Source organism: Lissotriton helveticus, chromosome 11 (genome assembly GCF_964261635.1).
Source record: "Lissotriton helveticus chromosome 11, aLisHel1.1, whole genome shotgun sequence".
Classification (NCBI taxonomy): Eukaryota; Metazoa; Chordata; class Amphibia; order Caudata; family Salamandridae; genus Lissotriton; species Lissotriton helveticus.
The window spans coordinates 1,091,926,885-1,091,942,428 of NC_136072.1; the positions used below are offsets into that span (position 1 = coordinate 1,091,926,885).

The window sequence follows — 15,544 nt, forward strand, 5'->3', positions numbered from 1 at the left end:
GGGCTGGACTGTTCCCATGAGGCACAGGATCAGACTGATTTGCATATAGCTATGACTGAACAGGGGTGGCAGAGTGGGCTAAAGAACGGTGATGAGTCAAACCCAGATCTTTTGACTGGGTGTGAGTGTTTGATTGGCTCAGATGCTCCGTCCATCACCACTCCCTTTTGTAACGCTTTTGCCGCCATAAGTGTGGCAGGGTATGCTCAGACGTGAGTCCCTTGCTCACTTTGCCACTGGATTCAAGCAAGCCGGGCTGAAGACGGCTGGAATGCCAGAAACCAATCCTCGGAAGCTTGTTTCCGGTCCAGGGAAGACATGGCTGGGCAGTTCGGGCTGGACTGTTCCCATGAGGCACAGGGTCAGACTGATTTGCATATAGCCATGTCTGAACTGGGGTGGCAGAGTGGGCTAAAGAACGGTGATGGATTAAACCCAGATCTTTTGACTGGGTGTGAGTGTTTGATTGGCTCAGATGCTCCGTCCATCACCAACCCCTTTTGTAGTACTTTACACCAGGCACACATTATACAGAGACAATATATCATACAAGTATGTAAATCAGTCTACAGGGAATGTCACATAAGCCAATGAAGATTACAAGGTGTATGAATCACATGTCATCCATACTGGTGGGCAGTATATTTTAAAAGTGTTTGGTATGGGGAAACACAACCTTAGGATTTAAAGAGTATTCCATGGGGGTCAGCTTTACTGATAAAAATGTATATCTGCCCAAACATACTCACTTTAGCAATATTAGAATAATGAAAGACTTGGGAAGTTCTAACTATATCACAAAACAAAAAAAACAAAGTTCTAACTGTACCATTCATGTTTGTAGGCAGCTCTTCGACGACAGTTCATTGGTCACTGCCCTATGTTAGGATTGTAACTTCTGAACTGCAAGTAACACAAGGATCTCTGTGACAAATGCAGTAACCCACTGAGCTATCCACATAAAATAGAGTTCATCTGCATTTAAAAACTACTAACAGACAAATGATTGCTCTCCAGTAGGATCATTAATCACCAGCATTATCTTGGCATTTTGTATCGTCCTATAGTTGTCCTGCATTGGCTATAATAATGATAAAAACTGTTTAAGTGAAGTACACAGGAAGTATGTGTCCTGCTGGGCCTGTGCAGATTTTAAAAAGTGTAGTAACACATTCTTTTACCTACTCCATTCGTCAAACCTTGTGTCACAGCCTGGTGTGATAAGCCGCTGCAGGGGTCAGAAAAGGTGACTAGGAATAAACAAACTTCTCTTCTCCTGGCTGCTTAGACAAGCATTTGCAATGCAATGGGTCTCGCATTAGGAAAGTTTGAGCTATTGGTATTGTAAATGGCAAAGTTTTTATTTATGTTTTTTTTTTAAATAGCTAAATTAATAGCTTTGTCGTTTACAATGCCAATAGTTATAACTTTCGCAAATGTGATACCTATAGCATTTGTAATGCAATATGTTTTGTATTTACATGACTTAGATGGCATCCCAGAAGCGCAACGGATCTCTTAATCCAGTGTGTTTCCTTGCGTGATAGTGTGGTGTTCATATCAATGCCTGTCAATGGTTGAATGCATTCAAGTATATCATCAAGATAACGTCATGACGAGGCAGTACTTGTAAATGGCGCACTATCACAGGGCTTGACACTTTGTAGCACTATAGATTGCAGTTGTATAATCGACCTCTGAAAGGCATACATACAGCTGTCAGACGAAGGTTCTGAACCCACTGAGCTATCTTACTGGCCTGGTCATTCCAAGCACCCGAGGATGGCAGAAAGGAGGCGGAAGGGGAGAGGGGAAATACAGGACGAAGGAATGTCAGAGGGGAGGGGAGGTCAGTCTGGCATGGCGTCAGTCGGACTAAAGCAGCGACACGTGCAGTTTGCTCCCAGTAAAAGCTTGGCGGATTTAACCCCTTTCCTCGGGACCACAGCATCTCACAAATCTCGCAGCGATAAAGAGTGGGCGCCTTTGAATCTAGAAGGCCGTGGAAACGCAGAGAAGCTGAAGGATGCGCTGCCTGTGTGGGCTGGCAGCAACATGAAGCAGACAATGTATCTTAGGCGAATCGACTGCAGCGCTGCTTTTTTATGCATTAAACAAAAGTGAAAAGGGATTGTTTCTCCAGAGCTAAAGATCACAGCTCCACAGTCCCCCGTGCTCAAAAGGTGCCTCGGCCAAGCGGCCCCAACACGTCACATCAATTGCCTCTTCCGTTTGGTAAAGCGTCTATTATGGTGCGCGCAGTAAACAAGAGCCTCAAAGACAGCTCATATGGCTAATGCACCTGCTACGAGGCTCTGTAGGCAAGCCGTTCGTCACAGGTCTGTCACAATCCTAAGGCAACTCAGTAAATTAATGGACTTGCAGCAGAGATGGATTCAGTAAATTAATGGACTTTTCATTGATTAATGAATCCGGCCGCGGCGGCCTGGCCGGCCTCCCTACCTCGTTACCAAAAGCTCACCGCGTCAAATTAAAGCTTGGCGGATTTAACCCCTTTCCTCGGGACCACAGCATCTCACAAATCTCGCAGCGATAAAGAGTGGGCGCCTTTGAATCTAGAAGGCCATGGAAACGCAGAGAAGCTGAAGGATGCGCTGCCTGTGTGGGCTGGCAGCAACATGAAGCAGACAATGTATCTTAGGCGAATCGACTGCAGCGCTGCTTTTTTATGCATTAAACAAAAGTGAAAAGGGATTGTTTCTCCAGAGCTAAAGATCACAGCTCCACAGTCCCCCGTGCTCAAAAGGTGCCTCGGCCAAGCGGCCCCAACACGTCACATCAATTGCCTCTTCCGTTTGGTAAAGCGTCTATTATGGTGCGCGCAGTAAACAAGAGCCTCAAAGACAGCTCATATGGCTAATGCACCTGCTACGAGGCTCTGTAGGCAAGCCGTTCGTCACAGGTCTGTCACAATCCTAAGGCAACTCAGTAAATTAATGGACTTGCAGCAGAGATGGATTCAGTAAATTAATGGACTTTTCATTGATTAATGAATCCGGCCGCGGCGGCCCGGCTGGCCTCCCTACCTCGTTACCAAAAGCTCACCGCGTCAAATTAAAGCTGTCCTGAAAAGGAGGAGGGGAAAAAATAATATTCACAAGATGAAAAACAAGCCGTGAGCGTGCACTCTCCCGAACTTCCGGTTTTGGGATGTGCACGCTCACGGCAGTCGTGGGGCGGGACTTCCGACTTTGCGAGAAGCCCGCGCCCACAGAGTGGATGGCAGCAGAAGTAAGGAGAGGCGGTAAGTGGGGCTTGGCACCTGTGTGTGAGCGTGTGTGTATGCAGTGTGTGTGTGTGTGTGTGTGCGATGGCGGCGGCGGGGGGAGGGGGAGGGGGGGTCTTTGTATGTGGGCTGTGTATGTGTGTGAGCGTGAGTGTGTGTATGTGTCTTGGAGTCTGTGTGTATGCGTGTGTGACTGTGGGGGGGAGGGGGTTGCCTGTCTGGGTGCCTGCGTGTCTGTGTAAGTGCGTGTGTGCGCGCGTGTGTGTGTGTGTCTGTGTGCATGCATGCGCGTTAGGCTGGGAGTATGGGAGGGAAGTGCACGGCGCGGCGCAGGACGGAACGTGCGCGTTCGCGCACACGAATCCAGGGAAAAAAGCTTGTACACCCTCTTGTCCTCCTTCCCCCCAGACTGATCACTATACGTCTCCAGCTGGACACATGCATACTTTGGATGCATTACCAGCGAGACCCAAAAAAGGAATATCAACGCAGCCGGATAGTAGGCAAAGGTTATCAAAGGTTACCAGTGTCAAAGAAAGGATTTGTCACCTTTCGCCATGCAGAGATGAAGGGGTGACAAAATAAACAAAGCCTCGTTAACATGTTAATGGTCTTTAAAGACCTGTTAAGTACTAGGGTGCGGCTGTGCTAATCTCTAAAACTGTCTCTGTGTGCGCCCGGGAAGCTATCTCGTCCCGGGCGCACATACACACACGGCGGGTGCGTTGCACGCCTGCCTTCCAGCCCTTACTGCTGAGGGCCAAGGATACCGTTTGGGTGGGCCAGGCTCATGTTTGGGTGGGCCTGGCCCACCCGGCCCACCCGCTAGAACCGGGCCTGTGTCTCATTCATCTTTATGGCTCCCCCACAGGTCCTATGTGATACCCTGCAACCTGTGTACCACTCTGAAATGTAGCCGCCCTCTCACAGCCCGAGTGTCTCCCCCGTCACCTGCTCTTTGTAGCCCACAAAATCATGCAGCCCCTTCGTGTGTCCTGTCATCACAGCAGCCCCTATGTGCCGCTCTGCTATCTCTCTGCTGGCCACTCCACCCCTGTAATTCCAATGTATGTCCCCACCTGCTCTGCAGTGCAGGTGGGAGTCTTAACCAACGGGCTGCTCAGAGAGATTCCAGGTCGGTGTGGTCACCCCAAATACATTGCTTCGCATATAGACTCAAAGAGACGTATGCCAAAGCACACACATCATGAGTGACAGAGGCAAGCTGGTGAATGTGTGCCGATACCATGGCGACCACGAACAGCAGGTTGAGGTGATCTGTTGACTCTGTTCACTCTTTGTAAAACCGTATATTTCTTGCTCGGCGCCTGAACCTGTTTCCAGCAGTTTGTCATGCGAGGTAGCCAGCGACAGCGACGCCTACAAGTGGCATGCGCGTGAGCACAGCCAGAGAAAGTGGGCACCGTTCCTCGCGTGCGGTGCAACTGACAATTAGTAAGTGAGTCTGGCAGCCATTTTTGAGTGATATTAATGGTTTTGTATTCTAGAAGAAACTCTATGTAGGACCAAAAACATTCAGCATATTGTAGTATATCTAGTTCGAGGTGGACGAGTCTAATGTCGGCAGCGAAAAAATAATGAAAAATGTCTTCAAAAATATAACCAAACCAGCTTTGTGGAGTTTTCAATAGGTAACGGTATTTAATATTTTCTTGCGAACTTTTATAAAGTCAATGGGTTCATCTGCCATTCCGGAATGATCACGTGTGTCTGTGTGTAGTTGTCCATCTTCTTAGCCCACAATGAGCCTCGTTCCTCGTAGCTATGTCGTCTGTGTCATAATTGAGGCAACGTAATAGAGTGGCTCGAATGTGCGCATGCGTACCACCGGGCGTCTTCGGTTTCCATGAGAACGGCCACACTTTCTGGACTAGTGGGCGGGAAAACAAGCGCGGAGGGCGGGGCGGACAGGAGGGCGGGGAAGTTTAATATCAAGTTTTCTGCAGGAACCGTCCACCCTCCGCAGCAAGATGGAGCGAAGGGGGCGTGGAAGGTGAGAGAAAGGGGAGACCTTCAACTAATGGGAACCAGAAGTTAAGGGGGTGAAGATGGGCGAGGGTTCGGGGTGTTTGGGGGCAATACCGTTTAGCTGTGCAGAATTAATCTGGACAAGACATGAAGTGTGAGAGGACAGTTAGTGCGTAACATGGAAATCTAAAAGTGTAGGTGTTCTCTATCCCCGAATACATATTTGCTACTGAGAAGTGATACTACTTCCCCAGAGTATCACACCCCAGCTTGGAAGTACTACACTCTTGATCACATTAAAGTAGCTTATGTTATCAGTGCCTAAGAAGACCTACCTATTTAAGGCACAGGGGGCAGCGGTAGGCAAGAGGGCCGAAAAGGCAGGAAGGGTTAAGAAAACCGAGGGGCAGGCAGTGGCAGGGGCAGGCAGGGACATCTTAAGGTTTTTGGGGGTCCTGGGCCAATCGGATTTTTGGTGCCCCTGTTCGGAACAGATTTGCATTTATGATCCACTTTCATCTCTTTCATGCCCTCTTTGGCCCGGTCACTGACAGTGCACTGTCATATTTGTCCAAATTCCTAATGTGTTTACATCTAATATTCAGGGACAATGATGTGTGTTTTCAATAGTGTAACACAGCAGCAGCTCGCTAATCTTACTGGAAGTTGTTGAAAGTATAGTCAGGAAGCATATGGTAAATCAGCGAATAAGTTTATTCCGAATACAGCCCCACACCAGGTCACTGCGTGGTCAGGAAGAATAAGCTCATGTGACAGTTGGCAGTTCCTAGGGATGGAGGGAGAGGTGGAAGGTTGGGGAACCAATGGGAAGGGGAGGGGTGACAATGGGTGCTCTCGCGTCAGAGAGATAACCTGGGCACAGGGGAGAACAGGGTTAAGATACAACACATCTTCCTCTCTTGAGAGTTTTAAAGGATTAAACCCTCCGCGGTGAAACATACATTCATGCGGGAAGAGCAGTGAACATTATTCATATACAAAGTCTTCATAACGTTTGGGCTTACGAATGGTTCTACCAAACCTCCCCATGACACCGTGAGGATCAGAAACACAATCGGTGTCAGAGTGAGGATCATTACTGGTTTTGCCAGACCTACCGCTGAAGCTATGACTGTCAGACATAACTTCAGAGTCAGAATGTGAGTCGCCATGACAACCCCGCGTTGGTATCGGAGTGTGAGGACTGACATCAACAGACCGGTCTGATGAGTGACAATCAGCAAAGTCAGAGACAGGTGGGAGAACATGTGAAGTCTCATTGCTGGGCATGCAACCATGTTCAGAACTAGACATATCATAATCAACTCACAAATCTTTGCTATGCACATTAGGTTGCATTTGACTTGGAGCTTTGCCTTCAAGATGGCATTTCGCCAATCTACTCATGTGCCACACTTTCCCATCGCTGAGTCTAGCGGCGTTGTTATAAAGTTCATTGATGCGAAGAGGAGAGGTGAATCTGCTTTCTCCTTTCCTTACTTTTTTTTCTAAACAAACTTTCACCTGATCTCCAACTTTGAATGAGTGTTCTTTTGCACTATGTTTTGAGTCATACCATTCTTTGTAGTATTTTTGCGCCTTGATTATGTTGTTTCTGATGACATCTGGCGACCATTCAAGTTGCTTTGAAACAGGCATCCATCCTAGGTCAATGCTCAGGGGCTGTCTGCTTCTCATGAGCACGAAAGGTGCATTGCGGGTGCTGGCACAAGGAGAGATTCTGAAAGCCCAGATGAGTTTGAACACTTCTTCCCAGTTAAGGTCGGCATTCCTTGACAATTGTATATGTCCCTTCAGGACACGGTTGAAGCATTCTGTAAGACCATTACCTTCTGGGTGGTACAATGAAGTAGTGTGGTGGGTGATACAGTTCCTTTCGAGGAATGATTTGAACATCATTGAGCAAAATTGTGGACCATTGTCAGTGAGAATAAATTTGGGTAGACCTTCACTTAGGAACAATTTATCCAGGAAGGATATGATTGTTGAACTGTCTATTTCAGAAACGATTTCTATTTCTGGCCATTTGGAGAAGTGGTCAATGACCACTATGATGTACTTGATCCCTCCATCATGTCCTTCAATCGGTCCAGCAATGTCCAGGCCTAATTTTTCCCAGGCCATTTGGGGAGGGTGAAGTGGAGAAAGGGACACTTTGGATGTCTTGAGAGCTTTATCAGAATCACTGCATTCGACACAGTTCCTTATGAGGATTTCAATTTGTTTGTCAATACTGGGCCACCAATAATAGGTTCTGACTCTTTGCTTTGTTTTAGTGATGCCAAGGTGACCCATGTGGCAAAGTTTCAGGATTTTGTCTCTGAGAGTGATGGGGGCGATGGCCTTTCCGACTCTGTATAACACACCGTTTTCAAAGCTGATTTCATTCCTTATTTCCCAATACACCTTAATGTTGTCTTGAAGATGGCGTTTCTCTGGCCAAGAGGTGTTGACATATTTACATACGTCTTTTAGCGTTGAATCCTGAGACATGTGATTCTCCCATTCTCCAGTAGAGATTCCCTCAAAATTTGTGTTGAAGAGTAGAGCCACTCTTTCATCATCCTCAGGAGCATTCAAATTCTCATTATGTGGCAGGGGTAATCTGCTGTGAAAATCAGCGACTTTGTTCTTGATACCTGGCCAATATTCTGCTATGTAGTTGTAGTCCAATAATTTTATTGACATTTTACTCAGTCGTGGTGAGGCATTTTGCAAACCAGAAGCCGATACGATTTTGATCAATGGCTTGTGGTCCGTGCGAAGATGTATGTTGTATCCCCATATTAATGCTCTGAAGTGGTTGAGCGCCCATGAACAGGCAAGCATCTCACGTTCTATTACCGAGTACTTCTCCTCGGCAGGGGTGAGTGACCTGGAGGCGAAAGCCACAACCCATTCTTGGTTTGAATTATCGTTCTGTGCTAGCACCGCACCTAACCCTTTGTTGCTTGCGTCAGTTGTGACATAGATTTCGGATCAAATCCCTTGAGGAAAGGTGCTTCACCTATTTCTTTTTTGATCGTTTCAAATGTGTTCTGACATTCTGGGGACCATTCGAATTTTGTTTTGTTCTTCAGTAACTGTCTTAGACTGTACATTTTTTCTGAAAAATTCCGTATGAATTTGGAGTAATACTCTGTTAATCCGAGAAAGGCTCTGATGTCCTCTTTACTGGATGGGCAGGGAGCATTAAGAATGGCATCTACTAAGCCTTGCTTTGGTTTGATACCCTCGTGGCTGATAGTGTGCCCCAAATAAACTACTTGGTCCTGAGAAATTTTACATCTATCTAGTTCAACAGTAAGACCATGCATTTTAAGTTTGTTGAAAACTTGCTTTAAGCGGGTGTCATGTTCCAGTTGATTGCCACCCATGACTAAAATATCGTCCTGGAAGAACCTGATGCCTGCAACGCCTTCCAAGATGGAAGTCATGACCCTTTGGAAAGCGCTGCGGCAGAGGCTAACCCAAACGGTACCCTAGTGAAACGGTAACAACCAAATGGGGTGATGAATGTGGTGTATTTCTTGCTGTCCACGTGTAGGGGTATCTGGTGATACGCGGATTTCAAATCTATTATTGAGAAAATACACATATCATTCGTGGCATTAAACATTTCACAAATACGTGGTAGGGGATACTGGTCAACAATAATGTTTTTGTTAAGGTCCCTAAGGTCAATGCACAGTCTAATTTTCCCATTGGGACGTTTGACCACAACTAAGGGAGAAACCCACTCCGCGGATTCAACTTCCTCAATTATTCCCTCTTTGACCAGTCTATTCAACTCTGTTTGAACATCACTCCTTACTGACACAGGTAAGTGTCTTACCTTGTGAATGCATGGAACGGCTGAGTCTTTAAGTTCAATTTTATGTTCAAAACTGTTAAGAAGACCTACTTTTCCAGAGAACACTTCAGGAAAATCTTTATGAATTGTATTCTTTCATGACTCATCAACGGACAAAACAGGGTCAGCGCTGTTTGGGTTGAGGATTATACCCAGATCGGCTTGATCACTCCAGCCAAGTACTGAAGGTCCTTTTTTTGCAATGAAGAGTTTACAACAAGCTTTCCTGTTTTTGAACTCGAATTCTAATTCACGTGTTCCTAGAAATTCGATGTTGTTGCCAGTGTAACTTCTAGCAATGATGTTTGACTTCTCAAGCGATGTTCCAATTTTATCAGTAAGCAATTGTTTCCATACATTCTCATTGATGATTGTGAAAGGGGAGCCAGAATCAGCCATTAAGTTTAGTTACCCCTCCCAATTTCACATCGCACATAGGTTTCTTTTTTTTAATGGGTGTAAGCTCCAATACATCATATTCAATGGAGAACACGTAATTGATGCTATCTGAATCCGAGTACTCCGAATTTTCTTCTGAAGAGTCACTCTCATCCTGAATGTGTCTGACATGTCTGCTTTGCTTAAAGGATGCTCTATTGCAGGCCGTGGCGATGTGACCTGTCAAACCACATGACAAGCATTTCTGATGTCTAGCAGGGCACTTTGTGGAATCTGCTAAATGGTTAGGAGAACCACATCGATAGAATTTGAGTTCAGGTGGATTTTTGTATTTACTGCTGTGACTTTTCTCACTTTTGTGCCTAGATTTGTAAGGTTCATTTTTTTTATGATACTCATGCGCAACTTCTTTATTGCTGGCCTTTTGTCTTAGTTTGTTTGCGTTAGAAGAATGAATTGCTTTAACGACAATTGGCTAATCTAAAACTGCTTTGGCACATCTGCCTGTAAGTTCAGCTTTTTTAACTAGAGCAACAACTTCTTTTAAGGAAGATTCTCCATTAACCCATAATTTGTCTTGGATGTTGGGGTTACTCGCATGCATGAAGATTTGATCGCGAACAAATTCTTCTTGCAATTGACCAAATCTACAGGTTAAAGCCAGGTTGTTCAAGGCCGCCACATAATCATCAATGCTCTCATCTTTGCCCTGTTTTCTTCTTGAAAATTTATACCGGTCAACAGCAACACAAACGATAGGTGAAAAATGGGCATCCAAGTCATCAAATGCATGTTGATAAACATCATTTCCTTCTCTTACTTTCTTTTCTATATTATTATAAGTCTTGACACCCCCGGGACCTAAGCAGTACAACAACACTTTCTTTTTCTTTTCTGGAGTGAAATGCTCATCTTCAACAGTTTCAATATAATTAGTGAAATACTCTCTCCACTCCTTCCATGGCATGCTAGGAGCACCTTTGAGAGGTAGGAAAGCTTGGGGTTGCGCAAGATTCAATGAACTAAGGGCACACATTGCTAATGAGCTTAAGGATGAAGACAAACAAGTCTCTGGTTTTCAAGCACAAGCGAAATCCCAAGTATCAGTTGTTCCAGGTGTAAATTGACACTTGCCTTCAAAGGGTTAAGTAGTGAACTTGAGATGCATTGAACCAAGAATGATCGTCTAAGTGCCCAAATATAAACAACAATTATAACAAGGATATTTCACAGGCCGGGGGGCATCAGCTTAGTGTCACTGAATGAATTATTTTGTTGAAAGTACTGACTTTTGTTTTTTAGCAATGTAGTTTTATTGTAATTATCCTTTCAGAACATGTTTGCGTTAGAAACATACAATTTTGTGGGTGTGCACATCACCGTGAATGTGCCTGGTTTGGAAACGAAGTTATTCAAATTCCGAAGGTTTCACCACAAGATGGCCCCAGACGCTGCGTTCCAGTGACGTGGAACGTGCAGGAGCATGCGCAGGAGAACGAAGCTGAGTGAAAGTATGTGGCGTGAAAACAGCTGACAGGAACTGTCACTGCGCGCTTGAGAGGAAGAAGACGCCTCTTTCCCAATCCAAACAAACGTGAAGGGTAATGTCACTGCGCGCACTGGAAGTCATCTGACGCCTCCCCCGGAAATCAAACACAGGCGCAGCACAGTATGCACAGGCTCTCACCTTCGCCGTGACACGGCCACAACCCTCGGAGCAGCAGCGCGAAGAATCCCATCCTCGTCGCCACTTGTTGAAAGTATAGTCAGGAAGCATATGGTAAATCAGCGAATAAGTTTATTCCGAATACAGCCCCACACCAGGTCACTGCGTGGTCAGGAAGAATAAGCTCATGTGACAGTTGGCAGTTCCTAGGGATGGAGGGAGAGGTGGAACGTTGGGGAACCAATGGGAAGGGGAGGGGTGACAATGGGTGCTCTCGCGTCAGAGAGATAACCTGGGCACAGGGGAGAACAGGGTTAAGATACAACAGAAGTGATCTCTGTGACACCCTCCCATTTCTCGGATTATACAAGGTCATTTGGGCAAGATTCTCCGCGGAACAGAGCTTGCTCTATCACCCCCGGAAAGGATGGGACACTGGGCCAGAACTCACTTTGTCCATGCCTTAAAAAGTCTCTGGGGGCAGGGAATTTAAACTTAATGTGGACAGAAAAAGAACTGCAGGTGCCCATGCACTGGAGGAAAGAAACCAACCTGCCAAGTTCAGTTAAAGGTGGGCAGACGATTAATGTTGCCGATGTTGAGTGTCTCAAGGTGATTGTGTTTGCCTAAGGGATTTAGAGAAACTTCGAAACAAATTGAGTGGCACCTGTCTAGTACAATGCATTCTTCACAATTCTCAAGTCAAGTCAAGTCAAAATATGCTTTATTCGAGAGTTCTCTCATAAAAGCAGAAACAATTTAAAAATACAAATAGTTAACAATCAATTACAGTAAAAGAAGGTAAAAAAGCATATTATTTACAATTCATGACTCAATTCGCAATTCAAGGTTTAAAAATATAGTATCAGTAATTAGTCATTAAATTTTTAAAAAAAGGGTTAGATCTTACAATTTCCTAAAAAGAAAAATATCAGGTCTTACAGTTTCCTACAATGGAAAATATCAAAAATATCACGGATGGGTGTAAACGGGTGGTTCACCTATACGGAGAATAGTCAAATGACTAGCAGTCTCTGCCCAGTTTAATCACTCAATATATCAGACGGAGAATAGTCAAGTGACTAGCAGTCTCCGTCTGATCACAATTCTCTTTTTTGCCCTCTTAAACCATGTCCTGCATAACATGGCAGAATCTCTGACTTTGAAAAAGACAAATGGAGTGCACCAAAGGGATATAGCGAGTACCATATATCTTTGCATTTCACAATGTGGATAGTGTGATGTACCAAGGGGCATTTCTTATGTCAATTGAAAGGAAATGTATCACTGGTTGGCAACTGCTCGTGCGGTTTGTCAGTTAGTAAACATTCACAAAGTGGAAGCAGTACATTAGATTGGGCCTTTGTGTTAGGGTTCAGAAGTGTGGTCACATGGTTCTTCCTCACCATCGATGCCCCTTTCACAATGTCATTTTTTTTTAGGTCACAGCTCTAGTAAGCGCATGCTCAGTGTTAGAAAGGCGATCCCAGGGGAGGCAGAAGATGTCTGACTGACCACCCCTGAGTCCACCCCTCCGTCTAGAAGTAGCCGAGCGTTATCGAGAGGCCTCCTGGGTGAGGGCACTCTCCTAGGATCGTACAGCAGAGTAACCACACCACTAAAAATGGACACCACACAAGAGGATAAGTTCCTAGGCTTTATCAGGAATAAAGGTTGCTTGTCTTCAGCGATATATACAGGTAGATCGTGGGATCTAAAAAGTCTCGTAAATAAGGGACAGGGTAGCGGGACAGTCTCAGTACGAGTGAAGGAAGGGATACCCTGCACACAGCTCTCAATCTTCGAGCCGGGGGGGTTCCGAGGGGTCGAGCCGCGGCAGCGCCAGCGCCAGCAGGACTCGACAGATGGTCTTTAACGGCGAGGGGGCTGCGGCGGCGCCAGCAGGCCTCGAGGTGGTTTCGGCGAAGATGGGCCGCGGCAGCGCCAGCAGGCTCCAAGGATGTTTCAGCTAAGATGGACCGCGGCAGCGCCAGCAGGTTCCAAAGATGGTTCAGCTAAGATGGACCGCGGCAGCGCCAGCAGGCTCCAAAGATGGTTCAGCTAAGATGGACCGCGGCAGCGCCAGCAGGCTCCAAAGATGGTTCAGGCTTCAGGGTAATGAGTTCTTCCCGGGTCAGCCGCGACAGCGTCAGCAGGGCTCTTGACTCCAGGATACAACTGCCGTCCTATTCCCGGGCTGGCCCAGATATAGGACTGGAGTCCTTTGATGGCCGGACCCTCTCGCCTGGGGGTAAGAGGGGCCGGGATGGTGGTGTCCAGACACCCAGCAGGGGGGTGGAGCCAGCGCCCATGGAGGCCGGAGGGCGATCGATACCAGGCGTCCGGGGACGACTGGAGGGTCATCGAAACTTCCCTCCTCTAGGATCTGTGGAGTGGCCACTCTACCACCCGGGGGGATCTTGGTGCCTCGATGTCGGGGCTTCGCTGGGGCCTTGGCGGGGGCCGAGGCCACGTGCTCGGGACGTGGTGGTCCAAGATGGAGTCGGACGAGGCCTTGTGCTCGTAACGTGATGGGCCCAGGATGGAGTCGGGCCGGTAGGGTTGGAGATATGCTGGGTCCGCCATGTTCCAGGGGAGGAGAGCGATGGTGTGTCAGGGGGGTTGCTCTCGTTGGTAGTTCGTTTAAGGTCGGGCCAAGGGGCGCCCGGGGTCTGATGGAGGGCCGTTGTCGTCCTGAGCCCGCCATGCAGGGAGGGTTAGGACCACGCCGTGGGGCCGGGTCCAACACGCGTCCCCCCCCCAGCTGAAGGCAGGGGAGAGTCACCCATCTTCTTGGGGGGTCTCCTCGCCGAGGCGGAAAAACCGGGACAGGCCATCAGCATTGGCGTGGTCGTTGCCAGGGCGATGCTCCACAGTGAAGTCCATCCCTTGGAGGGAGATGGACCATCGTAGTAGCTTCGGGTTCTCGCCCCGCATCTGCATCAACCACCGCAGAGGCCGGTGGTCGGTCTGCACCCGGAAGTGGGTGCCGAAGAGGTAGGGCCTGAGCTTCTTTAAGGCCCACACGACGGCGAAGGCTTCCCTCTCAATGGTGCTCCATCGTTGTTCCCTAGCCAGCAGGCGCCGACTGATGAAGGCCACGGGAAGGTCGATTTCGTCAGGGTTCACTTGTGAGAGGACCGCCCCAATGCCGTGCTCCGAGGCGTCTGTTTGGACCACAAACTCTCGGCTGTAGTCAGGGGCCTGGAGCACAGGGGCGGTGCACATGGCAGTTTTTAGTGTTTCGAAGGCCGCTTGGCACTCGGGGGTCCAGTGTACCTTGTGGGGGAGTCTCTTGGAGGTTAGTTCTGTGAGGGGTCCCACAATGCTCCCATAGTTTTTTATGAAACGCCGATAATATCCTGTGAGCCCCAGGAAGGCTCGGACTGCGGTCTGGGTGACCGGGGGCTCCCAAGCCCGGATGGCGTCAATCTTCGGCGGGAGGGGAGCCACCTGGCCACTCCCTACTTGGTGCCCCAGATAGGTCACAGACCCATGGCCTATCTGGCACTTGCTGGCTTTTATTGTCAGTCCGGCCCGTCGGAGGGCCGTCAGGACCTCCCAGAGGTGGGTCAGATGTTCGTCCCAGTCGAGGCTGTATACTGCAATATCGTGCAGATACGCGGCACTGAACTCTTCTAGCCCCGCCAGCACTCTATTCACGAGCCTCTGGAAGGTGGCCGGGGCGTTTTTCATGCCAAAGGGCATCACGGTGAAATGGTAGTGGCCATCAGGGGTCGAGAAGGCAGATCGCTCTTGGGCACCAGGGGTGAGGCCGATCTGCCAATACCCAGCCGTGAGGTCGAAGGTGCTGAGGTACCTGGCGGCCCCCAGGCGATCGATCAGTTCATCCGCCCGGGGGATGGGATGGGCGTCGGCATTCAGCCCCCGGCAGTCGACACAGAACCTGAGCTCCGGGGGTGCGGCGGCTTTAGGGACCAGGACCACGGGACTGGCCCAGGGATTGTTTGAGGGTTCGACTACCCCCAGAGCCAGCATCTTGGCCACTTCGGACTGAATGCAGGCCCGAACTCGGTCGGGAACTCGAAAAGCCCGGTGTCGTACAGGCGGGCTGTCCCCAGTGTCTACATCGTGTACACACCACCGGGTGACTCCGGGAGTGAGGGAGAAGAGGTCTGCAAATTGTCCCAGCAGCTTCCGGCAGTCCTGGTGCTGTTCTGGGGTCAGGGTAGAGAAGAGCGTGACCCCTTCGACGGAGCCGTCCTTCTCGGTGGTGCTCAGGAGATCTGGTAGAGGCTCGGAGTCGTCTTCAGCTCCGTCATCGGTAGCTAGCAGTAGGCTCAGTTCGGTGCGGGCTTGAGCCTGTTGGCGTGCAGAACCCGGAGGGGGTTCCGGGGGGATTCCATGT

At 48.3% G+C, this 15,544-nt stretch overlaps 1 protein-coding gene across 1 annotated transcript in view; it reads left to right on the top strand.

Moving 5' to 3' along the window:
* Nucleotides 1–5,154: 5,154 nt before the first annotated feature.
* The window catches only part of SFI1 (SFI1 centrin binding protein), a 553,452-nt gene continuing 543,062 nt past the window's right edge, over nt 5,155–15,544 (top strand). The window contains exon 1 of the mRNA XM_078667725.1: nt 5,155–5,261. Within this exon, the coding sequence (XP_078523851.1) occupies nt 5,239–5,261 (23 nt within the window). The 5' untranslated portion in view covers nt 5,155–5,238. The remainder of the gene's footprint in view (nt 5,262–15,544) is intronic.